The sequence below is a fragment of the Protopterus annectens genome, chromosome 9.part0 (genome assembly GCF_019279795.1).
Source record: "Protopterus annectens isolate FY-2018-M chromosome 9.part0, PAN1.0, whole genome shotgun sequence".
In the NCBI taxonomy this organism is placed as follows: Eukaryota; Metazoa; Chordata; order Ceratodontiformes; family Protopteridae; genus Protopterus; species Protopterus annectens.
Genome location: NC_056743.1, coordinates 855,315,234 through 855,341,180, shown reverse-complemented (window position 1 = coordinate 855,341,180; position 25,947 = coordinate 855,315,234). Strand labels below are relative to the sequence as shown.

General features: G+C 37.9%; 1 protein-coding gene across 1 annotated transcript in view; it reads left to right on the top strand.

The window, feature by feature from the left end:
- The window catches only part of COL11A2 (collagen type XI alpha 2 chain), a 484,735-nt gene extending 460,960 nt beyond the window's left edge, over positions 1 to 23,775 (top strand). The window contains exons 66-70 of the mRNA XM_044083566.1: positions 1,209 to 1,473; positions 2,384 to 2,496; positions 5,424 to 5,492; positions 21,003 to 21,236; positions 22,613 to 23,775. Of these exons, the coding sequence (XP_043939501.1) occupies positions 1,209 to 1,473; positions 2,384 to 2,496; positions 5,424 to 5,492; positions 21,003 to 21,236; positions 22,613 to 22,759 (828 nt within the window). The 3' untranslated portion in view covers positions 22,760 to 23,775. The remainder of the gene's footprint in view (positions 1 to 1,208; positions 1,474 to 2,383; positions 2,497 to 5,423; positions 5,493 to 21,002; positions 21,237 to 22,612) is intronic.
- The last annotated feature ends 2,172 nt before the right edge of the window (positions 23,776 to 25,947 follow it).

The following is a 25,947-nucleotide window of genomic DNA, read 5'->3' as shown; positions in this document are numbered from 1 at the left end:
TGAAGCCATAAAGGTTGATATGGGAAGTGGGGTTAGCACTGTTACAGGAATGCCAATCTATGTTAAAGTCTCCTAAGACTAGTGTTTCTTGAGGGAGTTTGGTTGAGAGTTGGTTAAGGATATGTTCAAGGGTGTTGATATTATTTCCAGGGGGGAGATATGCACAAATGAGGTTTATGGATTTAGTAGTATTGACTCGAAGTTTAGAGCTAATTACTTCAGCATTATCGTCTTGAGTAAGAGTCAGGTCTAGAGGAATAATTTGGAGTTTTGTTTTATACAGAATAGCTACCCCTCCTCCCTTAATGTGATAACTTGTGGGGACGTCACTGTCCCCAAAGGGGATGATAGTGCATTTTTTGGCATTCAGTTTGAGGCCATGTTTCTGGCACCAGTCACTTGTTTGGGTGAGACCCTCTTGAAGGATGTCCACATCACAAGGGGAATTGATGACAGCGTCCAGCATTTACATTGTAAAGGCCCTGTCAGTCAATGAATAGAGAGATACGTGGCTACATCTATGACATTTACAGTCTTAACAAAACAAATAGATTCATGACTTTACTTTTAAACTAAAGACTTTTTGAAAACATTACTGAGTCAGGTTTAGGCATGTGTTTTCAGTCACAAGTAAAAAGTAGAAGTACTGAGTAAATACACATCATACTTAGACAAAGCCATTTAGCATATCTGTTTTGCAGAACTTTAAAAGATTACTGCTAATAAAATTCAAAGGTTATCATGCATTCTCTGGTGATAATGAAAGTAAGTAGCTATATAGAGTTCAGCCATTATAAGTCATTATTAAGATACACAATTTAGTCTTGTTACTGTGCCATACAGTGTAGACATGAAGTGCAACACGGAAATAAGTTTTGCCAGAAAAGCAAAATCACTCCAGTATGGCATATCAGCATGCCATTTTGAATATAAAAAATAAAATAATGCTAACAGCTTAGTGTGGTACAAAACATTAGTACTGTATATAAGATTAACATATGATTCATGGGTGTTACTACCCTTTAAAGATGGCTGAATGGTTAGTAGGAGAGAAGAACGGGACCAGAAGGGGGCATTAAGGTTAGTAATCACTTTTAATAAGTAAATAGTTGCTGTAAAGCCATCAGACAGCTGACACTGGCTCAGTAAGAGAAGGATGTGATTAACTATGAGTTTTACTTTCTAATCTGTGTTATTCTTGTCTCCAGGGTCCTCCTGGTGAGGTTATCCAGCCTTTGCCCTACCGAATGCCTAAGAAGAACAAACGGTCCATTGATGCCAGCCAGGTTATGGATACTGATGGTATGGTTGCTGATGCTCCCATGGATTATGCTGATGGCATGGAGGAGATCTTTGGTTCTCTCAACTCACTCAAACAGGAGATTGAACACATGAAAAACCCGTTGGGAACCAAAGAGAATCCTGCTCGAACCTGTACGGACCTTCAGCTCTCTCAGCCCAATTTCCCTGATGGTAAGTGTGAAAGCAACCCAGGATATTTTCAAGTTGTGGAGCAGTGTGGTAGTGCTGCTAGGATCTCCCTGTAATGATTAATATACATCAAACCATTTGAAATTAATCAATAAAGTGCAGTATGGAAATAGTGGAAACAAAAAGGCAGCAGCAGAATACAACCACGTTGAGAAAAGACTTTTAATACAAAAAGCAACAGCAAAGCTTTCGGGTCTACACTCTTCCTCAATGCTAAATACAAATTCAAAAACATATCAGAGTTAAATAGGAGCCAAGAAAAGTCATGTGATCGCAGCCAGCTGATCAAATGACAGCAACATATAAAATCACAAACAGGTTATTTTAAAAATACAAAATTTAAAAGTAACATAAGAAACACATATAAAGAATAAAACACACATAAAATATTTAACTCTGATATGTTTTTGAATTTGTATTTAGCATTGAGGAAGGGTGTAGACCCGAAAGCTTTGCTGCTGCTTTTTGTATTAAAAGTCTTTTCTCAACGTGGTTGTATTATGGAAATAGTACCAGTAAAGCTGACTGTTAAATTGTCATATTAGTGTAAGATGGCCTGCTATCCCAGTGTAACAGACCAACTGAATGTACTCTGTTACATATATTTATACAGTCTGTAGGCATAGCTGATAACTGATATATTACAATTCAAAGAGTAACTTTTTGTGAAGTAACAAACTTTCTCAAGCACAGACATAGTTAGTCTTGCCTATTGTGGGCTTTTAGTTACTTCATAATGCACTCAATGTTATGCTTTATTAAGTTTTACATGTTTATACATAAAATGTGTGTTGTTTTGCTGAAATGCTCTTGACTAAAACTGTTTCTTCTATGCTTTTATTGTTTTTGTGTTATTCTTATTCTTCACAATACCATATCCTGTTTGTTTCAGGCGAGTACTGGATTGATCCAAATCAGGGATGTTCTCGGGACTCCTTCAAGGTTTACTGTAACTTCTCTAGTGGTGGTGAGACCTGTGTCCTCCCCAGCTCATCTGCTCAAACGGTGAGACATTATGTTCCTCTTTATGTATTTTCTCCAAATTTTTTTTGTTGTTTCATGTTTACTTATATTAAAAAGCCTGTGGCAAATTCACGCCTTTCTACTATATCACTGTCTTGCATGGTATACAATTCTGTCTTACACAGTTTACAGTTTCACATTGCCAATGAGTTGAAATGCCAACACATTCATTCATCACAGTGATGGTTTGCAGTGAAACTAAACAATATTTTGTGCATCACTGATCTATCTTGGTCATCATCAGGCATTACAGTTGGCTAGGGATTCAGTACGCAGTTAACACTGTAGTGTACAAAAAAGGAAGCCAACATCTGTTCATATTTGTGGGGGGGGGGTCATATTAGAATGGTCAAATTCTAATATAGTGAGTTGCATTAATACTGAAGTACTTTGGTTAACCGGGTTAACAGTTGTGTAACTTTCCCATAACAGTGGAGATCACATTAAATTTTAATAGGTCCACACTGTTATGGGGTATTACTAGTTACAATGTAGGGTATTACTATTTACAGTACAGATTGCATTAAATGAATAGGTCCGCACTGTTATGGAGTATTACTAGTTACAGTTTAGGGTATTACTATTTACAGTGCAGATCGCATTGAATTAATAGGTCCACACTGTAATGGGGTATTACAAATTACAGTGTAGGGTATTACTATTTATAGTAGAGATTGTATTAACTTAATAGAGTCACACTGCTATGGGGTATTACTAATTACAGTGTAGAGTATTACTATTTACAGTACAGATTGTATTAAATTAATAGGTTCGCAGTGTTATGGGTATTAATAGTTACAGTGTAAGGTATTACAATTTACAGTACAGATCGCATTAAATTAACAGGTTTGCACTGTTATGGGGTATTACAAATTACAGTGTAGGGTATTACTATTTACAGTACAGATTGTATTAAATTAATAGGTTCGCAGTGTTATGGGGTATTAATAGTTACAGTGTAAGGTATTACAATTTACAGTACAGATCGCATTAAATTAACAGGTTCGCACTATGGGGTATTACTAATTACAGTGTAGGGTATTACTAGTTACAGTACAGATTGTATTAAATTAATAAGTTTGCACTGTTATGGGGTATTACTAGTTACAGTGTAGAGTATTACTATTTACAGTACAGATTGCATTAAATTAATAGGTCTGCACTGTTATGGGGTATTACTAGTTACAGTTTAGGGTATTACTATTTACAGTACAGATTGTACTAAATTAATAGGTTCGCACTGTTATGGGGTATTACTAGTTACAGTGTAGGGCATTACTATTTACAGTACAGATTGCATTAAATTAATAGGCTTGCACTGTTATGGCGTATTACTAATTACAGTGTAGGGTATTACTATTTATAGTACAGATCGCATTAAATTAATAGGTCTGCACTATTATGAAATATTACTAGTTACAGTGTAGGGCATTACTATTTACAGTACAGATTACATTAAATTAATAGGTTCACACTGTTATGGGGTATTACTAATTACAGTGTAGGGTATTACTATTTACAGTACAGATCACATTAAATAAATAGGTTTGCACTGTTATGGGGTATTACTAGTTACAGTGTAGGGTATTACTATTTACAGTACAGATTGCATTAAATTAATAGGTCTGCACTGTTATGGGGTATTTCTAGTTACAGTTTAGGGTATTACTATTTACAGTACATATTGTATTAAATTAATAAGTCTGCACTGTTATGGGGTATTACTAGTTACAGTGTAGGGTATTACTATTTACAGTACAGATTGCATTAAATTAATAGGTCCGCACTGTTATGGGGTATTACTATTTACAGTGCAGCTCACATTAAAATTAATAGGTCTGCACTGTTATGGGGTATTACTAATTTCAATGCAGGGTATTACTATTTACAGTACAGATTGCATTAAATTAATAGTTCTGCACTTTCGTGTGTAATTACTAGTTGAAGGGTATTTTGTTTTGGGACTGCTAGTATGTTTTGGGTGACTGTATTTTTGCAGCACTGCTTTGGGCAGCAGCGTTTTGTGTGATCAGGATCACTGAAAAGTGCAAGTTTTCTTTGCCTGTTCTGTCGTGAGATCCCAGAGTAAAAAATTACTAAATTTGATGAATTGGGAGTTGATGTAATTATTTTAAATATATTTATTCATGATGAAGTGGGAGTTTGATGAACTGTCATGTACTGATAGACATAAGTAGATACACCTAATATTTTGTTAACTGGGCAGGTGGGTTGGTCCACAGACTGTTTTCAGCAAAGACTCTGGCTATGTCACAGCACGTACATTTACAGATATGGAATTCTGATTAAGAACAATGAATCTTTGTTGCAGTCTTGGAACTCAGTCCATATACATATTACAAGTGTTTGATGCAAGAGACAGTTTACCAGTTCTTAGTAGTAAACATCACCTATTCTGGAATTAGATTGTAATATGTGCAATTCATAGAAAAGAGAAGAGACAACTGCCATTTGTTAGTATAATGTGAGCATTATACTGTTAGATTACAGTTCAGGTTTGCTAGACTATCAGTTCATTTTTAATCAACAAATACAGAATTCATATTTTATTTAATTTAGTAAGATTGCGGTCTAGTTTACTGTTGCTTTAAATACTATAGAAAGAAGTAAAAACATATTTTCATTATTCACATTTGAACACCTTTATAGAGTTAGCATAGTAATGTGTGTGCATGTGTGTGTTGTATCTGCATAGATACATTTCCAGTAACCTATTCTGTGCACTTCCTAGGCCCACAGATACCATCTGTTACAATTACCTGTGTCTTCCTTTTTAAAAGGACTCTATTATGCCATCATAGAGAAGACAGAACATACAATTTTGTATTTTAAAACAGAAGTACTCTTGTCATAGTTCTATTTCTTCTCATGACTGTTATGTTCTGCAGATTCCATTGTCCAAATGGAAACATGAAAAGCCAGGCCGTTGGTTCAGTGAGTTTGCTAGAGGTAACAAGGTAAGCAATTTAGAATTTTAAAGCTATTGTTTGTCCCAAAGTCTATGCTAAACATTTAGATATCATAATCCATAAATTACTTTGTAAACTTTACTCAGTCTTAGCATTTACCTATATGTGTTAAACGCTTCATGTATATGAGTGGAACCAAAACATCTTTATTAACCCTTAGTAATTCATATGACATAAACAGCAGCATAATATTAGTGACTGTGTTTATCCTAGGCATAGGATGTTGGCTGCAGCTGATTTGGTCGCACACACATTTTGTTGATGGACAGGAGAGGCATCACTACCAGTTTGTCAGTGACTGCTGTAGTTGACTCACATGCATTCAGCTGTAGCCTAATTCAGTGAATTTGCCTTTTTGCCTTTGGTTGGTGGTTGTGGTCATACAGTTAGTATATATAAGTACGAAAGAGCGGGGGACAGAACCCTCATGCTGGGGAATGGGGAGGCACAGCCACCCATGTAAAACACTTGTGTGTATGTTTTGTTTGTGTAGGTATGTGCAGGACTATTGATGAAAGTCGTTTGTTGTGTTGTTTTAATGGCAAGTGTGGAGTAGTGTGGTGTGTTACTTGATGCTAGTTTTAATGTACCAAAAAAACAGTTATGTATCAGCTGTGTTTCACTGTTAGTGATATTCTCTGGTTTGTGAAGTTGATTTTTTTTTTTTCTAGCCACGTGCATGTCAATGGCTTTCTAATTTTATGTTTCTGACTATATTTAGTGTGCCATAGACAATTCAACAATAGCAGAAAATTATAATGGAAGACGGGGTCTTCTGTTTAATTAAATTGTTTTAAGTCATAGATAGCCATTTTAGCACTTTCATTTATCTCTAACAGAGAACAGGCATTCGTTTATACACAAAGACTGTCAGCCCCAGTAAGCCTGCTGCAGTGACAGTTCACCTTAATGGGTACCTTCTAACAGACACAAATGTAGCCACACTTCGTAGTATGTGACCTACAGTAACTCATTCAGTGCAGTTAAGTTATAGAGTGTTTGGGGATGAATTATTAAACATCCTTGTTTTTTTCAGCTTACTGTTCCATAAATTAAAGTTATTAAAATGTGCTACTATGCTGTATAACTTGTATACGACGTTTATGTTGTATGATTCATTTTTAAACCAAAGCAGTGGGTACAGTAAAATCTCTGAACATTTTTTTCCACTTCTGATTTCCTACACAGCACCTCAGTCATTGACAGAGAATTGTCAGATGATGTTACCATGAAACCCTGTCATTCAGCTTAAAGACCAGAGAGAAGTTCCTGGCTGAGAACAACCTGGTCTGTTAGACTCACTTAAGAGATCTACTTGGGTGTTATTTTCTTCATTCAGGTTTGGGCCGTTTGAAAGTGAAAGTCTTTGGAGGTGTGTCAGCCTGCTTGCCTGAATCCTAACTTAAAGGCCAAGGATGCGGGAGAGGTGATGTTCAGCAGGATTTTGTTTTGTTTGCTCTTCTCATCTGCTGAAAGCCATTTAGTAAATTTTGGTTGTTGTGTCTTTCGGCTTATCCCGGTTAGCGGTCGCCACAGCGGAACTCCGGTCCGCTAATGTTTGGTAGTGGATTTTTACGTGCTGAGTTACCAGCCCTGACGCACAACCTTCAACGAAGGCACGCCCATTAAATTTTGGTGAAAATATAAAATAAACTGATGGCTAAATATGTTCCCTGACAAACATTAGTAGAACACAGAGCACATTCTTTCAGATATACTTTTAATCTTTCTGTTCTGTCGTCTTCCTACACTCCTGCAAAATGTAAGAACTATTTCCTAGTGTCCTTCAGGGTAAACAGACATCCTGGTCACTATGATGGTCAGTACGTCCTACCATCAGAGAGGGTTTTAAGTCCTTTTGACAGATATCTGCTCTCATGGGTGCATGATAATTGTGGAAGTTATTGGGGTTATCATGGTGTGACATGAAAAAAGAACTGGCAAAACACATCACGCAAGCAAGGCAAAGCCATGACAGAGATCAGAATAGTTATCAGTCTTTTCCCATTACACAACTACAGACAGTATATATGTTTTCATATACTTTCAGAAGACTTTGGCTATTTTTTTCTTTTTAATATCTGCTTTAATTGGGTGTCAGACCTAGGTGTAATATAAACCACATCTCCTGTGCTGCTATATTTTACAGGTCCTAAGACTATCTGTACTGATTTGATCCTGGAGTGTTTCACTTACCTCTCAAATGGCTCTGATCTCCAGTAATAAGATATCCCTGATTCTGAGTCTAAATTGTAGTCTGTCTGTCCTAAAACTAATGATTTTTGAGAAAAAAGTGGTGGATTACAGGCAACAAATACTAACAATTAGTAAAGTTACAGACTTATCTTATTTCTGAAAATGCATGTTTGTTTAAGTTTCCTTACTCTGCCAACTGATACATCAGTACTTCTATTTAAAAAAAATAACTGCATCTGATCTGAGACATTTGTCTGGGATTTTTTTCTATGAGTCTGATTAGAAGTTCATAGCTATACATATGCATGTAGCTCCACTTTGCAGTCTTTTTCTTTCATTTTGAATAACAGGGAATCACACCCCATTAATTATTAAGTCTACTTTGCTTTCTTTTATTGGATTGTTGGGAATTTTTACTTTGTACACGTGTGATTCTGATCCTGACTTCACCCAAAATAGGGTTGTGCAAATGTGCAAATCAGCGTACTAACTCACTTAAGTGTATAAAATCAAATGTATCTATTACCTCATTCACTTTACTGGCTCTTGTGTAGTGTCAGGTCATTAGAGAAAAAAGCAACAGTTAAGTGAGAGCTTTTTTCTCAGGCATCTGATATTTGTTATTTACACTTGTTTGGACTGATGCAGTGAACCTGTTTTTGTGTGGGTTATCCAAAACTTTCATTTTGTCACTTTGAAGTACTCAAGTCCTTTTTATAGGAGAGGCTTAGTGGTATAAGAAAGTTAATGAACTGTTTGGATCATGCATTCCAGCAGTCCAAGTATTTTGTTGTTGTTTGTGTGTGTGCGTGCTTGCGTGTGTGTGTGTGTGACTCAATACATATACTGTTGGCGAATTACAGTGGTAGAGGGGTTGCCATCTGTTTTGGAGACATTAAGGCTCTGTAAATTATCCACTGGAGTTAGCAGGTCCTTCAAGTGTATCAGAGTTCTGGGCTTAATATATACAAGTTTTACTTCTTCTTCTCCGTTCACCCCCCCCCCTTCGCCAGGGACCACCACAGCGGAACAACAGTCCTCAGAACGACTGGCAGTGGTGTTTTACTGTGTTGAGTTGCCAGCCTGGTGCCCAGCCTTCCACAGAAGGCACACACTCACACCTAGGGCCAATTTATAGAGTCCAATCCACCTACAGCTGTACAAGTTTAACTAATGTTTAGAATTAGGAATGTTTCTACAGGAGCTAGGACACTTATTGTTAATACCATGTCGACCCCCCCCCCCAACACCTTTATTAAATTATCACTTGTGACATAGGCAAATTTACATTCATATAAAAGTAATAACACTATAATTAACATAACAAACATTTTACTTCACATATATTGCTATATATCATATAACCTAAGCAACATTACTTAAACTATTCAATTTCTGCCTTTTCTTTAAACAAGAAAAATCTTTATTAAACCATCACTTACTACATAGGTAATCATACCTTTATACATATGAAAACAAACCACACCAACACAATCCTAGTTGCGTTTTTATCACAAACCATACTGACACTCCAAGTTGCAAACATTATACATCACTTATAATCTATCCAATCATTTTCAGTCAAACATTACATAGCTCATTTAAGTCCTCCCACCTTTTAAACCTCATTCCTCTCTTGTGTGTATAGTTCCCACAGTTCCCATTTTTTCCTGTGTAGTTTCCTCCTACCCTTTTCTAAAGATCTCAATTCCAGTTGTTTTATCTCTGTTACTACATTCTCTACTTCTAGTATAGTTGGACTAGATTTTGATTTCCATTTTCTAGTAATTGCTTTTTGGCAGCCACCATTATTAGACGCAGCAAGGCCTTACCATGTCTAGGCAATTCCAATTCTGTACAGAAAAATCATATCCCTCATCAGACCAATCTGCCCACCCATCACCTCTGACGGTGCATCCCACAGGGAATCCTTAAAGTCTGCCAATTCACTGCACTCCCAGAAAATATGTTCCCAATTACCTCTTTCTTCCCCATCACACCTTCAGCATTTGCTGTCTGCCTGAGGAAAAATTCTCTGGAGGCTACATGATGTATAGAAATATCTGTGCAAACATTTCCAGGCAAAAATCCTAAATCTTCTAGATTTTGTTGCATATTTGGAAGACATATTGTTTCTTTGCGAATTGCTTATCAAATCTCTCTTGCCAATCCTTTCTAACCTCCTCTGACTGATTCTTATATCTATCATGCAGTATTTTATATGCTCTACTAATTATTCCTTTTTTAATGGCAACTTCTGTTTTAGATTCTACTAAACTCTACCAGTGCTGGCCTTTCGTTTAGGACCCCCCTGTTCTGTTTCTTTCTCTTTGTCTATACTCTATCAATCCCTGATAGGGAAGGCAATCTCTATAACCTGCAGTCCAAATAAATTCTTGGCTTCTTCCCATTCCGTCATCTTTGCCTCTCTAGTGATTTGTTCCCAATACCTTGGTTCCTGTGCCAGTTTTCTCCAATAAATTCCAGCCCCCCTCTCATCTATTGTCTGTATCCCTAATTGCAGTCATCCTTATTGGCAGACTCTCCTTTCTGCAATCCCATATTGGCTTAGTTCTTAGAATATTTTGCTACTTTGTAGATACAATATTCTGTATGATTACTGTTATTCTCCTTAAAGGCCTGCATCCAGACTCCCAGTCTCTTCTCGTTTCCTCAGCTTCTGTTTCATTATCCCTTTCCACTTTGAAATAAAGTTTTCTGCCCTGTTCTACTGAAAAAAAACAACGTATCCCACTTGACTCTTGCCATCTTCCCCTCCCAGATAAAGCCCTTCAACTCTTTGTTAATTGTTATCCACAACTTCTCCTCTGGTTGATAAAAATATGCCTGATCTGTATGTAAGACTAAAGGGACTAAAAACATTTTGACTGCTTGTATCTTATTATCCATATCCATATAACAAAGCTTCCATTTTCTCAGTTTTTGAATTCTCTTTTGTTTAGTCTCTTGCCACATATCCTTAGCTGCCACACTAGAATCATTTTTAATCTTTACTTCTAAGTACTTCATTTTATCATGTTCCCATATATACGGATATTCCTGAACTAATTTGCGTGTGGGTACATAATTTACTGCTATTGCCTTTGTTTTAGCTTCATTCATTTTGTATCCCGAAAAGATCTGAAACTGTCTCAAAATGTTCCACAACACTGTAATGTCTCTTTCTGATTTTGTCAGGTATAAAATAATATCTGAAAATAAAGCCAGCTTTTCTTGACTAACATACCAATTATATCCTTGAATTTTTGAGTCCTTTATTTTCATTGCTAGTGGTTCTAAATACAATGCAAATAATAAAGGGGAAAGAGGATACCCCTGCCTGATGCATCTGCTCAAGCAGAAGTTATCAGAGAGAACCCCACCCACTTTAATTTTCACCTTTGATCTCTCATATATTGTCCTAATCAACCTTATAATTTTTTCAGGAAATACAAATGCTTCCATTGCCCTGCTTATAAAGTCCCAGCTTAGTCTGTCAAATGCTTTCTCTGCATCAAGACCCACAAACAACAGTGGTATTTTCTTACATTCTGCTTTCCTCTGGATCATCAATGTTCTGTTAATGTTGTCAGATGTTTGACTCCCCTCCACAGAACCACATTGATCCATATCTATCAGCTTTGCCATTCCTTTAGCTGTAATAGATGTGAACACTTTATAATCATGGCTTAGTATTGAAATGGACCTGTATGAAGCTGGATCTGATGGATCTTTACCCTCGCTAGGTATTACAGCTACCACTGCTTTCTTCCAGGACATTGGTACTTCTCCTCCTCTTAAAATACTGTTAAACAAAACCTTCCAGATCTTTATTATTTTTTTATCCTAGCTTCCACATTAATACCATCTACTCCTGGGGACTTTCCTGTAGATTGGTTATACATCACAATTTTTATCGCATCGTCTCCTATCCTAACCATTAGTAATTGAGCCTCATCTACTTCTAGCCTTGGCATATTTAATTTTTCCATAAACATTTCTATTTGTATTTTTTCTTGATTTTCATATTTCTCTGCTTTATAGAGACTTTCATAGAATTTCCGAAATATTTCTAATACCTCTACAGGATCTCTTGTTATCTTCCTTGTTATAGCCTCCTTAAGTTTGGCAACAGCCCTTTCTACTTTCTGTTGACTAAGTCGTTGTGCTAAAAGTTTTTGTGTTCTAGTGTTATCAAAAACAGTTGCTTAATAGCAAGCTTTCTAAACTTGTGCATATTATCATGGTAATCTCTTATTTTCTGTCTTGCATTCTGCAGTTGATCCTCTTCTTGTTCTGCCATACTTTAACATCTATCAGTCCTTCTAAACAATTCTTGTTACTTCTTAACCATAGCTCTCTTTCTTTTATTTCCACCATATTTTTAAACTCCACTTTAACTTTATCCCACTCCCTAGCTATATTTTCAAAAGAAATGTCTGCCCTCTCTAACAGCTCCCGAATAATCTCCAATACTCATTCCTAAAATTCCTCTCTTTTCAACAGGTAGGTGGGAAAGCGCCAGTGTCTCATTTTTATTTCATTACCCTGTGCTTTTATTTTAGCTATTGCTGCTATTATTGATGAATGATCTGAAATAGTTATTGGCTGAGTATCAAGACCTTCAATTAAATGCACATGGTCCTGTGAAATCTAAATTCTGTATAGTCTAACCCAGTTTTTGTATCTTGGGGAGTAATAAATAAATTCACTCCAAACTCCTATTACTGAATTCAAATCTTCCATGCCATTTTCATACATTTCTTCAAAAATCTACCCTCCTTTGGTATATTCTCCCTTCTGGGTCCCCCAGACACATCTTCACTGCTGCAAATCAAATTCCAGGCCCCACTTATAAGTAATATTGCTGCAGAAAGCTGATTATTTCTCCCAGAATTTGCTTAAGCTGCATTATAGAAGTTTTAGGTGGAATGTAAATATGTGCCAGTCTAATCCTCCTCCCTTGCCACTAGCCCCTTACCACTACAAATCTGCCATTATTATCTTTTTTATCTTCTTCCATCACTATTGGAGCTCCTCTTGCAATTAATATAAGTACTCCTCTTTTCCTTTGTCCCAGGTAATACCCATGCCGATTATGTCCAAATGGTTGCTATTTGGGAATTTCATTCTGTAGATGAATCACATTTCCATTCTGGATTGAAATACCCTTCATTTTATTAATCTGTTTGATCTTAAATATGAAATGGCCTTCTCAGCCGACAATGCTGGCTGCTCATCTGACTTTCTCAGTAGACACAGTAGTCTCTGAGTTAGCGACAGATGGGTCCTACAAGGTGGTCTGGCCACATCCCAGCAGCACGTTTCTTGAAAGAAAAAAAAAAAACACATTCAACCCATACCACTGGAAAAGGTGAAGTACTGCCAGTTAAGTAAATTAAATGTTAAGGCTTTATAAAAGTGCTTCATCTTGTTCTAGTGTTACCTGATTACAGAATCCTACTTAGTTGATTAAAGCTTATACTAGGACACTCTGTGGGAAAAACGATCAGAAAGTGCCACATAATGTCCACCTTCCCCTTACTTCTCAAAAAGCCGTTGGTATGATAAGTCCTTGAAAGGACTGTGGAGAGTGGAATTTGTGTCAATGACTGGGATACAGGATATCCAGCCTAAAGTAAAATGCCAGCTGGTGACGTTTCCAGGTTCTTAGAGTCAGCTTATTCATAGGAAGTTAAATTCCTAGGTAAATTTCTCAGTGGGTAGCTAGCATATCTTTTTAGATTGGTGGATATGCTAACAGTCCAGCTGGTTTCCTCTTTGTAATTTTCCCCCAGAAGAATGGTAAGAGGTGGACAGAATCACTATTACACCTTGTAGATCAGTTTGCTACAGTCTGGATAAGTTCCCTCATCAACCACTTCCACACCCTGGAGCATAATATATGTTAGAATTGAGAATAGTTTTGTTTCCTGGATAAAGTTTGGTTGTTCTGAGATTTTAGAAGTTCTGGGGCTTTCTGAAATGACTACTGTGGTTTGTGTCATGGTTCTATTCACTTTTTATGCAATTACTTTAATCTTTTGGGACTGGTTTTTAATAAGACTATCAAAATGTTAATGGTGCAGTTTATCACTTCAGACCCTCTAAAAAACCATGTAGTTGAACTTTTACTGAAGCATTCCTTCAATTCTGAATACATGGCTAATACAGAAAAAATATCCATTTGTTGAAAATTTTGTAAGAGGCAGAGGGCACTAAGTTTTAAGAAGGATTACATGTTTTGACAGCCACAGCTGCTATAATCCTTTCAGGTTTAGTTTCAAGAATAAATATATCACTAAGAATGCTTCGGTTCCAGTACTGAATGATTTGCTTTAAACATGTGTTCGGAAGCTCAGTTCAAGTTTAGTATTTCTTGATGTCAATGTATTAAGACTATACATCAGGTAGTGCCTTGAGTCACTTATGATCTGAGACCTGAAAAAACAATTCCAAATGAGCAAAAAGTAAAAACAAAATGAAAACTCCAGCAAAGCTAGAACTTCCACTGAGTGACCTCTAAACCTCTTGTATCAGAGGCACATGGGATATATGCAAATGATCCTTATGAACATCAGGTGTTTCAGCTAATTGATGATTCTGAATGCCCATGACTTGTTTCATTGTTTTAATAGACAATTTCAGGCCAATAAAGCCAAACCCCAGTAGCTGTGGATATGCATATTTTGTGGATATGTTGTGCCTTGTTATGACCTCTTCAGCACAGCACAAGCAGAGTGTTTGACTAAGCATTAGAAACAGAGGGCTGTTATACACAGCTGATGTCCATTATCATTAGGGTCACTGCAAAAATATTCCAAACAACAAACTAAAACAATGAGTGAGAAGGTCACTGAAAAACCAATCAGTAAAAACAAAACAAATACTCCAGAAAAGCTAGAACTTCCACTGAGTGACCTCCCAAACCTCTTGTATCAGAGGCACATGGGATATATGCAAATGATCCTTATGAACATCAGGTGTTTCAGCTAACTGGCGATTCTGAATGCCCATGACTTGTTTCATTGTTTTAATGCACAATTTCATTCCAATAAAGCCAAACCCCACTAGCTGTGGATATGCATATTTTGGCCTTGTTATGACCTCATCAGCACAGCACAAGCAGTGTGTTTGACTAAGCATTAGAAACACAGGGCTGTTATACCCAGGTGATGACCAAAAAGTGGAGTAAAGACGAACCACCACACTAAAACCCTGTCAGACAAGGAGACAAAATGAAATTAAAATTAAGCACTTTTCATTCTTTAATATACTGAACTCCATCAGATAAACATACATTCTAACTTTGTTCTCTAAATACCCCCCCCCCCCAATTATGTCACGGGGCCATAATTGCTGACCGAAATGTTGCTTCTATATATGAATATTCAGAAAAATTAAATTGATGTGCTTGAAAACATAAATTAAAAAATATTATTTAAATGAACACACAGTCATAAAAAATACTTAGAAATGGTCAAATCACTAATGAATACAAAATACAAAGAAACAGTTTTGTTCTAAGTAACAAAATGACATGCTCTTTAAGGGCATTTAATGTTGATGGTATCATTAAAACCTGGACTTTTTTTCTGCTCTTAGTAACATTTTCCACTTTAATTCCAATTTTTCTAATTTATTATTGACATCTCCACCACTACCAGTATGTAGTTTCACTTGATCCACAACTGACAATACAAAGTTTCTATAATTGCTACACATACAATGTGTTTGGCCAATGCATTGTTGGTGTCTTTGTTCTTAATGGCCAAATTTTACTCATATATACGCTGTGAGCCGTTCCTAGTCATCTTACAAACATAGAAGCTCGTTTGAGGGGGGGTACACTTGCATAGTTCTCTTTTTTAAGGACCAGTTCCAAAGAATAGCAGCTACAGATTTTGTAGTCTACATACTGCATCTTAGAAATGTAAAACCAAACCAAAGTTGTTTGAATTACCTTAGTAATTAAAAATGACTATGCGTGATTAGGCCATTACAGTTCCTTTTCATAGGTTCATAGGTGTGTACTAGGCTAATGGCCCTGGAGCCTTTACAAGCCTAGCCCCTAGGATTATCATGGCATCATGTCACCCAACCTTAGTTCCCATTGCCTCTGTCGAGTAGAGCCACTGGAGTGATCCCCGGGGTGAATTTTCTATTTCCCATCCACTCATCAAGATTTCTCTTGAAGAGGGCCAGTGAGGTGCTCTGGTTAACATGTATGGGAAGTCTGTTCCATAGCATGGACATTGTCTGGGTTATGAACCTGTCCCTGCAGCACATTCTGTTGATAGTGGTAATGAGGTTGAGGTCTCTGGAACATGTGGTGCGGAGGGATTGAGATTTCTTTAGATGTAGCATTTCTAACAGAGCTGGGACAGACATGGCTTTGTAAGTTAAGCAGAGATCGCCTCAGAGTAGGCAATATGAGACAGAGAATAGTTGGAGTCTTTTGAGTCTGTCCATATAGGACTAGTGTTTAAGGCCTAGGATCCTCTTTGTGAGGTACTTTTGAATCCTCTCCAGTTGTTGCAGGTGTCTAGTGAGGTACATGTCAAATGGGGCCCTGTACTTGATGATTGGCCTAATGAGGGAAGAGTAGAGGGAGACAATGACCTCTTTCTTCCTGGATGCAAAATGCTTACTAATGAGATGTGCCACATAGAAGGTCTTTCTGACCACAGTGGCCAGTCATTGGTCTCAGTGAGACCCTGACAACCTGTGTTCCCAGATCTCTTATAATGCCTTCTGTGTTCAGTGGACTACCATTGATCTGGTAATTCATGGGAATTGATGACACATTTTTTTGGCATTGAATTTAAGGCCATGATTCTGACACCAGTCATTGGGGAGTTAATAATGGCTCCCAACTTGCAATCATCTGCAAACTTTATCAGCCAGAGTCCCTTCGTGTTAGCCTGGACTTCTGAGAAGTAGATACCAAACAGGAGAGGACCCAGGATCGATCCCTGTGGGACTCCACTCGTGACTGGTTGACAGTCTGACTTGGAGTCAGCTACTTTCACACTGTGGGGTCTATCTGTGAGCCAGTTTGTAACCCACCTAGTGATATAGGGGTTGATGCCTAGCTTAATGAGTTTTTCTATGATTCCTGAATGGAGAATGGTATCAAACAAAGGCCTTGACCAGATCAAGGTAAGCTGTATGCACCACCTTGCCTTCATACACAGCTCTGGTGACTGACTCAAGAAGTCGACCAAGGTGAGCAGGCATGATCTACCCTTCACAAAACCAAACTGTGTGGGATCCAGAGTTTGGAGATTCCCTATACCCTGTTTATTAGGTCCATGATGATGCGTTCCATAGCTTTGCATATCAGACTTGTCAGGCTAATGGGGCGATAGTTTCCAGGGTCTGTAGTCACTCCTCCTTTGTGGAGAAAGGTGACTGTAGTAGTGCGCCATTCGGTAGGGACAAAACCTGAGGTGAGGCTGTGATCGTACAGGGCACACAGGTGAGATGCCAGTTCACTCTGTAGTTCATGTAAAACACAGCCAGGGATATTGTCAGGTCTCATAAAAGCTGTAATCTTGGCCTTGGACAGTGCAGTTTTAACCTGTGCAGCAGTAATACTGGGTGCCTGGCAATCTACTGGTATTGTGATTGGTCCTTTGGGGGGTAAAGTTGGCAGTATATTGGCAATATCTGTTGGCTCAGTATAGGAGGTACTATTGTACAGTAGCTCAGAGAAAATCTGGGTATTGCCGTGGAGATTCTTTACATAAATATAGAAGGCCTTGAGGTTGTCTTTACTATCTGCTGCAATTCTGTTTTCATAGCTAGCTTTAGAGGATTTGATGAGGGATCTCAACTTTTTGTTGAGACTGTTAAGGGAGTTTTTTCCAGTCTTGGTACTTCCCCCTTATTCCACATCAGTTTTCTCATTCTGTTGTAGAGTTTGTTCATGGCAGGGGACCACCAGATTGGCTTCCTTTTGTTGGAGGAGAGTGTCTTGTTTCTATTGGGTTTGGCGAGATGCATGCATTTGTGTATGTGTTCATATAGTGCATCTGTGTATGATTTGGCGGTCTTGCAACTATTCTCCATTTGCATGGGTGCCGTGAAGTTAGCCACCTCTGTTTTTTAGGAGCCCAAAGTTAGCTCTGGAGAAGTTTTTTATGGTGGTTACCTTTGCGGGGGGGGGGGATTTCCAAGGTGATTAGGTTTTGGTCGAATCTAACCAGGGAGGAGTTGACTATTGGTGTAGAGCAACTGTCGCTCAAGTTAGTAATGACCAGGTCAAGGATGTTGCTACCTCTAGTAGGTCATGGTTATTGAGACTTGTTTAGTTTAAATGTCACAGTTTAGGGCTAGATTTTCTCATTGCTTTTAAGTGTGTGTGAACAGCAGAGCTATAGGAAGGGTGGGGTAGATTGGGCTGCTTCTCTTAATGTTTTTTTCAAATTTAGTATTTTTTTTACATTTCTCTGCCCATGTAGCTTGTTTGTGAGCTTTCTCTGCCCCCTTGAATATCTGTGACCTTTCCACACCCCCCTTGGACATTTATGAGCTTCTCTATGCCCTTTGATCATTTGTGAGTTCCCCAGTCCTTTTGAGCGTTAGTGCATTGATGGAGTTGGTAAAGAAATTCAACAATGAGATGAATGTTATCATTTTTTGCAATAGCTAGAGATTTTCGGTCAAGTCTCTGAGCGACTTATAGAAGAGTGCACAGAGTGGAGCTGACATAGGAGAAGTGCAACAGTTTTGAACTCAGAACCACACAGAAGAAGGTGAGATGAGTCGTCTGTAGAAGTTAAATGCAGTTGAACACTTAGCACAGAGCTGAGCTACAGAAGTGTTTTTTTTTTGGGGACCATAGTAAATCAAATAAACCCACCTAACAATATTCAGTTTGGACTAGTGTTAGGTTTTCCCTTTGGCATTGTTACTGTTTACGAAGTGCACTGACTAGTGTGTTTGGTTCCTGGGACCCTTTTTAGATAGTATGAACAAACAAATTGTGACCATGAAGTAATGCAAACCCAGGATACAATATGAGATACACATTTTGTAACTTATTATCACAGTGGATTCTGGCTTAAGGTCAGGAGACAAATGGTGGTAAGTGTTTATAGTCAAGGGCTGTATCCTACTGAGAAACAGCACCTACATATGAGATGGACACAAGGGGTGAGATCTGCTGAAGTCAGGAACACAGATCCCTACAACATGCAGCTGAAAGAAACAGCAAAGACTGAGCAATGAAGAGCAGCTGTGGCTGCATAACACCATCATGGTCAGTCAGCTTCCAACATGCTGCAGCTTCTTAGCTCCAGTTGTACTTGTCACTTCATCTAAGCCGTCTACTCATGGAGTGTAGCACTAGAACTATAGTCAGTGGTCCCCTCTACTGATTGCCATTGTCACTGCTGTTGGGACATCCCACTGGTTGCTAGAACAATGGCCTGATAGACACTCCCGATCAATATATGTCCTTGCAACAGTATTTGATGCTTTGGCCTGCTACCTTTGTGGCCACTGCTGCATCATTTCAGCAGCTGGCTTATTTTCACAACAAGATAAAGTTCCCAACTGCAAATACTTGTAGCTAAATGTCCTTTGTTCTTGCAGCTGGAATCCTAATGTACTCCACCATGTCACTTCAAGAAGATAGCCACTTTCCTTATTAAACTTCCCCGTAATGAGAATTACTTTTGTACTCAGCAAACTTATTTGTCCCTCAACCAATAATCAGGCACAAAAACTACTAGACTTCATAAAAACTCTAATAAGGGAAAAATATAGTCTATGCTGAGATAAATACTGCCCATTTCTTTTGTTCTCCCCGAGTGCCATAGTGTTCCTCAACTGCTTCAAACCAAACAATTAAAAAAAATTACACCTTCTTTAAGTTTTTAAGTACTTTCCAAACAGTAACTATGGTGCTCTGCACAATTACAGTGTATAAACCAACTGTAACTGTGTTTTAGTGCCCCCCCCCCAACCTTATGGTAAATTGCCCTTAGCCCTGTACAACACTTTAGATAACTCATGTGAAAGATTTATCCTTGTAGGGCACAAATATAGTGGAAAGTTCTACAGCAAACCTATATGGTGGAGTTACTAAATGTACAAATAATAAAACCAAAAGAAAAGGATGTACAAGTCTTCAAACTTTACCTGACACAACACAAGTTTCTAAAGTCAACTCCATCCAAAACAGAGCTCACTAAATCAAAAGAAGCCATCAAGACAGATGATAATAAGGCCTTCTACAACCACATCTACAAACATAAAGGGGAAAGAAACTAGAATGTATTGTGCTTGAACAAAACATTATCACCATAACAGAGTCAACATTACTGGCCAGTTCCTTTCGTTACGTTCGGATGATGTTAGTTAAAGGTACAGAACTACCCAGAATACTAATTCACCATCACTTTCATATCATATCTGTCACTGCTATAGCAACAATGAATTTAAGTGTGTTTTATTGTTTATTATACAATGCCTCCCCTAAAACGTGCACGCTGATTGGCCAGCCCAACCAGCGTGCCCGTTGTAAATCCCTCAATATACTAAAAAGAAAAAGGTTCCGTTGTTATAAAGTCACCTCTCGCCCGCTTAAAGAGTTTAACATGGCGACACAGAGCGAGCTTAAAAGCAACAACAGTAAAAAAAGCAAGCTGCGGAAAGGGACGCAGAGAGGCATTATACAATGCCATTGGCAGAAAGAGAGTATTTCTATTTTATTAAATAATGTCATTGTATAATAACAATAACATTCTGGTGTAGTGGGTAATGCTTCCAGTTTAACCGGTTTTCACCGGTTTGGTACCACGCCAACCGCCCTCCCAACAAACCCATAACCTATATTTCTTTATGTACATACTGTACACCGTAAATATTTTAAGTGTTTTGTGTGTACTTTTTGATTACTGAAAATAGGCTGAAGCTGAAAAAGGGTCAGTTTTATCCACATTCATGTACTAAATAGAATAAACAAATAAGTGGGGCAGACATAGCATGTTATTACAGTAGTGTCATCCTTTTCCACTTCCATCTTTTGACATAACTAGGTTTCGTTTAGCTCAAGGAAAGAAAAAAAATGAGAGACCTGAACCTGTAGTGCCTTTACTAACCAGTCACAAGTTCAGTTGTCAGGCATAAGATCAGGAAGATGTGACAAAAATGTTGGTGCTAACCTGAGACCGTGGGGTCTTGTTATAACACAGGATCTTATTAAATGTTTATAAAACTAATACTTTTTGGGATTATTTTTTATTCTTTTCTCTAACTCTGTTCTGAGTGAATATTTTTTTTCCTCCTCAGCTGTCATATGTGGATTCTGAAGGTAATCCTCTCGGTGTGGTCCAGATGACATTCTTACGGCTACTGAGTGTATCTGCACGACAGAACTTTACTTATCACTGTCACCGATCAGTAGCTTGGCACCACCATGCTACTGACAGCTATGAAAAGGCCATTCATTTCCTGGGCTCTAATGATGAGGACATGTCCTTCGAAAGCAGTCCATATATCAAGGCACTCATGGACGGCTGCTCAGTAAGTTGAGAATTTCTGTCACATGTAATGAACCTGTTTTTGTACTTAATAACTAAGCCAATCACAGCATGTCAGTACTGTGGTACCTTGAGTGCTTTAAAGGTTTAGCAGGCTTTGAAGTGAGGGAGTTAGACAGGCAGATAGAGTCACAGTGTCAGAGTTAGACTTCTTATTTATTCCATATTACAGTAGTACAACTTGGTTATGTTTGAAATACTACACTTTCTGTGTAAAGCGGTTCATCTGTTACGATAACCAACTGGAGTGTTACTGTATACCCTTTTCACATGTTTTCTGCACACAGTCTGTTTTGAAAATAATGGGTCTTGATATGTACTATTTTAGTAACAGTTTGATACAGGTATTACTTTAGAACTTTGTAAGGCAGTTTACACTTTCTAGCGCTGCAAGACAGATGCCTGTTATGCAAGGAAATGTAAACAGGAAGGGCTTAAACTAAACAGTTCTCAAACTATGCTTATTGTCAGTGTGTAACTACTGACTTTGGATTTGGTAGAGAGCTGGGGAGACACTTCAATCTCATTACATAAAACAATAGATAATATACATTACATATAGCTGAAGGGGTAAGAAACACCCTGACATTAAAAGGACAGGGTCATAAAGAAATATAAATACTGTAAGAAGGGGGGAAGACATAACTGTACTTAGAAGACAGCCTTTCTTTGTGCTAGTGGGAGGGTGAGAGATCCAAACGATTAACTGAAATGGAAAGAGGCTAATTTTTCATTACTGAAACTTTAGATAATGCAATAACACAGCTTTATGTCATATTCCAAAACATAATATGAAATGTATACTGTCCAGGTTACAGGAAAGCATGATTACATTGAAGCATTAATGGCCTTCTGTGAGACTGATCAGACAGTTAAACTACTTCAAACTAGAATTGTCCTGATCATATAAGAATAGAGTTATTTTTAGAAAGGGCTTCTATATTCAAGCAATTTAAAATAGGCCATTCAGGGACAGACCAGATAAATGTAAACAGTAAGTATGCAGATCTCAACATAGTATATTTCTTTAAACGTGGCTTGTCAGATACAGGTAATTAATAATGACCCATTTGGGTCAGAACTGAGGCAGTAAGGAACAGCCCAAGTCAGAACATACAAGGAGTGAAGCACAGGAATTAAAAATGATCCAGGATTGCCATTTCAATGTCCTTAAGCAAGCCATGATAATTTTTAGTAAGATAGACAACAGGCTTGAGCAACCAGAGCAGTTTAGATTTTTAAGTATTATGTAGATTGACATACTTAGACTGGACCTGGAAAACTGGCCCTTCTGCTGTACTCCATTTGGGTATATTTTTTTTTATCTAGGTTCTATCATCTTCTTTTATTTCTCCACAGGTGAGGAAAGGTTATGACAAGACCGTCCTTGAGGTGAACACACCACTCACAGAACAGCTTCCACTCCTTGATGTTATGGTTACTGACTTTGGAGAGGACGGTCAGGAGTTTGGTTTTGATGTGGGACCAGTTTGTTTCCTAGGCTAAGACTCATTGCTGTGGAAGCGCTCGCTGTTCTAGAGTCACTTGAGCAATGGACAAACTGCCCTTTTCCTTTCCCCACCATCGCCTTCCTTTCCTTAACCCTTTGCTCTTGAACCTCAGGTGGCAGCATGTGACATGCAGGATTCCATTTTAGAAGAGAGACTTTAAGAAAGAAGAAAACAGTAAATGGTCTCGTTCTTCCCTATTGCCGTAAAACTCATCCTTCACAGGAGAGGATGATCTTCCAGGGCCTGTCATGCCATTACCAAAAAAAAAAAAGGTGGATGCATTTATGATGCCAACAAAGGGAATAACACCGATACTCCATTGAGAACAAGAGACAGAGGGACTCAGTCAGTAGTAGTCATGGCAACTGTGTGGTCTTCTTGAATTTTGCAAAACAATAGTAGATTGTATGTAAATGTGTATTTAACATCATTGCACACAGACTCACACATATTTACCCACATAGAATCAATTTTAACTAATTTAAGAAGCAACCCCTACTGCACATCTTTTCTATGTGAAAGTGACAATATAAAAAAAAATCCTTCTGAACAAGAAGGAAAGTCTGTGAAGAAGTATCTATGGTGCTCAAAACCTTGTAATTAACCAAATCTTAAGGATCAAAAGAAATGATAACAAAACCAAGGTGCTCAAAATATTTTATAATATTTGTAAAGTATTTTTTATTTGTATTGTAATATATAATCTATAATTTGCTGCTTTTTGGGGTTATTGTTTTGTTTGTTTTTTTTGTTTTGTTTTTTGTTTGGTTTCTGTTTAGCGTCATATGCATGTTTCTTCCATTGCTGTCTTGCTCTTCCCAGGTGCTTTGTCCCATCTGAAGTTGTCTATCCATTCTGCCTCATCTTCCTTGTAAGCACTTTTGCCAACTTGCCTCTTTGCTATTCGGCCACAGTATGTCTCCCCAACTTTTTTTCCTAAATGGCAAGTAAGTCACATGCCAGGCAATAAGTAAAAAGATATTTAAAAAGAATAATGGTTTTGAACCCATACCCTGCTGGTATCTGTGTGATTATTATTGTTTTTAATTTATTTATTTTTATTTATTTATTTTTTTACAAAACATGAAATGAAATCAGTCAGAAGGCCTGACTTATACTTACCTGTATGCCATGACACTCTGCTTCTGAATAAATCCCTAGTGTAGAGTCAGCCTGGGAGAATAAGACTGCAGCACTTTTTATGAGTGAAAATGTATTTTTCACTTATTGGACTAGTCAGTTTTGCAAACGTGTAACTAGAATAGAAGAATACAACTGCATGAAGAAAGTAAAAGCAGTCATGTTCGCAGCTGCGGAGTTGCATAAAGTATGGACTCACTGAAGGTATATTTCAGTTCACATGTTGTGAGGAAGTACAAAGCAGGTGGTCTGCAGATGAAGTGTGAATGTTTTGAAGAGTATATTAATATTTATACAACCCACTCCAATATTACCAGACAGAACCAGTGTTTGAATTCCATTGTTTTCTTTGCTAGCTAGAGAGGTGCTGCTCTGACACTGCTTTTAGTTTGCTGCAAGAAATCAAGGGTTATCAAGGAGGTGATCAGCTAGTATTACACACACATCTGAATGCTTATCTGAGATGCTTTTAAGACTCCAGAAACAGTAATGAGCGAGATTGCCATTTAATGGCCACATATGAGATGCTAATATTCATTGCAGCATCTGCAGGATTCAGTATATGGAATACAGCAGGAAGCCAGGCATGTAAACAATAAATCAAAGGTTATTATTTGTACTTGCACCTAGAAGGATCACATGTATAAATTACCTCATAAAGTGAACAAATAAGAAAATAGAAATGTTGGTTTTAAGGGCGAAACATGTAAAGAACAGAGTTTAATCACTGTGTATAAAATATAGTTAAAAGCTGTAGAGCTGACTAAGTAAAACAGGATGCTTACATTAAATAAGATCATATAGGATAAATTGACAAGATGAGTTTAGACCATAGAATTAATGGTTACCCTGGCTGTATGACACAGGGGAATAAAGCCCTGACTGTGACCCAGATAATCTGAGACTGATTACTGATTTGAAAAGCTGGAAGAGCTGGGGAGGTGCAGGCAAGAGATGTGAGACTTTCTTCTGTGAACTTGCCTGTTAGAGAGGGAGGGTTGTGATGACTCCTCCTCTTGCAATGACCTGGCATCATGGGATAGGGAAGAGGTTACACTGCAGAAACATGCTCTGGGGGGGGGGTCTACCCAAGCCATTGTGGTAGCCCTTGCAGAGGAATGTCAAGGAGAGGGCATATGACCCTTTGCAGTGGAGATGGGCCCCATCCATAAGTTGCCCAATGTCTGTCAAGATGATGGCTCTGCAAGCGGTTCTTTCTTCACCAGAAATGAATGGGCTGATAACAGCTCTCATCTTGTCAAGAACAAATGGGTCAATAGAGCCTGGAGAGTGAATGGTCAAGTAGGCTGCTAAAAATATTAGGAAATAAAGCAGTTATTACTGTAGATGGATGTAATCCAAGTAAAGTTAAAATGCTGTTCCACAAAATATAAATTTAGATTCTGTCAAAATATAAAATTAGCTAAAAAAGGAGGAAAACACATTTGTAAAATTTTTTGTAGATTTTCCTTTATCAGAGTCCATATTTACTTCCAATCTCCCGCTGATATAATGACAACAGAGGCAGTATTCTACACATTTATCTAGGTGATGTAGTGGATCTAAAGACTGTAGATAGTTACCCTTTAATTATTGGTTTAAAGTTAGTAGAATAATGAAATTCTGTTTTAATCAGCTGAAATTCCAAAAGATTATATAAGTGAATTTTTTTTTTAGTTTATTGTGCTTTCTCCCCTATATCTGACCACCCATCTTCCCTCAATTACTTGAGAGTTCAATGGCCAATACCACCCCACGGGGGGGGGGGGGTATGAGTCAAGTGCTGGGAGTTGTATCTTCATAAGTGGTAGGCTTGAACGGATTTCTACTTTAATATTCCCTTTGTTTTTAGTTGCTGCTTCTGGGATTTAGTATTAAAAGGGCATTGCATAAGACATTACCTCACTTCCTTAAATGACATAGTCCTGCAGATGCCCAACCCTCCTAGAAGCAAACACCTTTGTTGGCTTTCCAATCTCCACTGAGGGGCTTGAACAGAGTGAGCATTCCTGGACATGTGTCCCTGTACTCCCACCATGACAG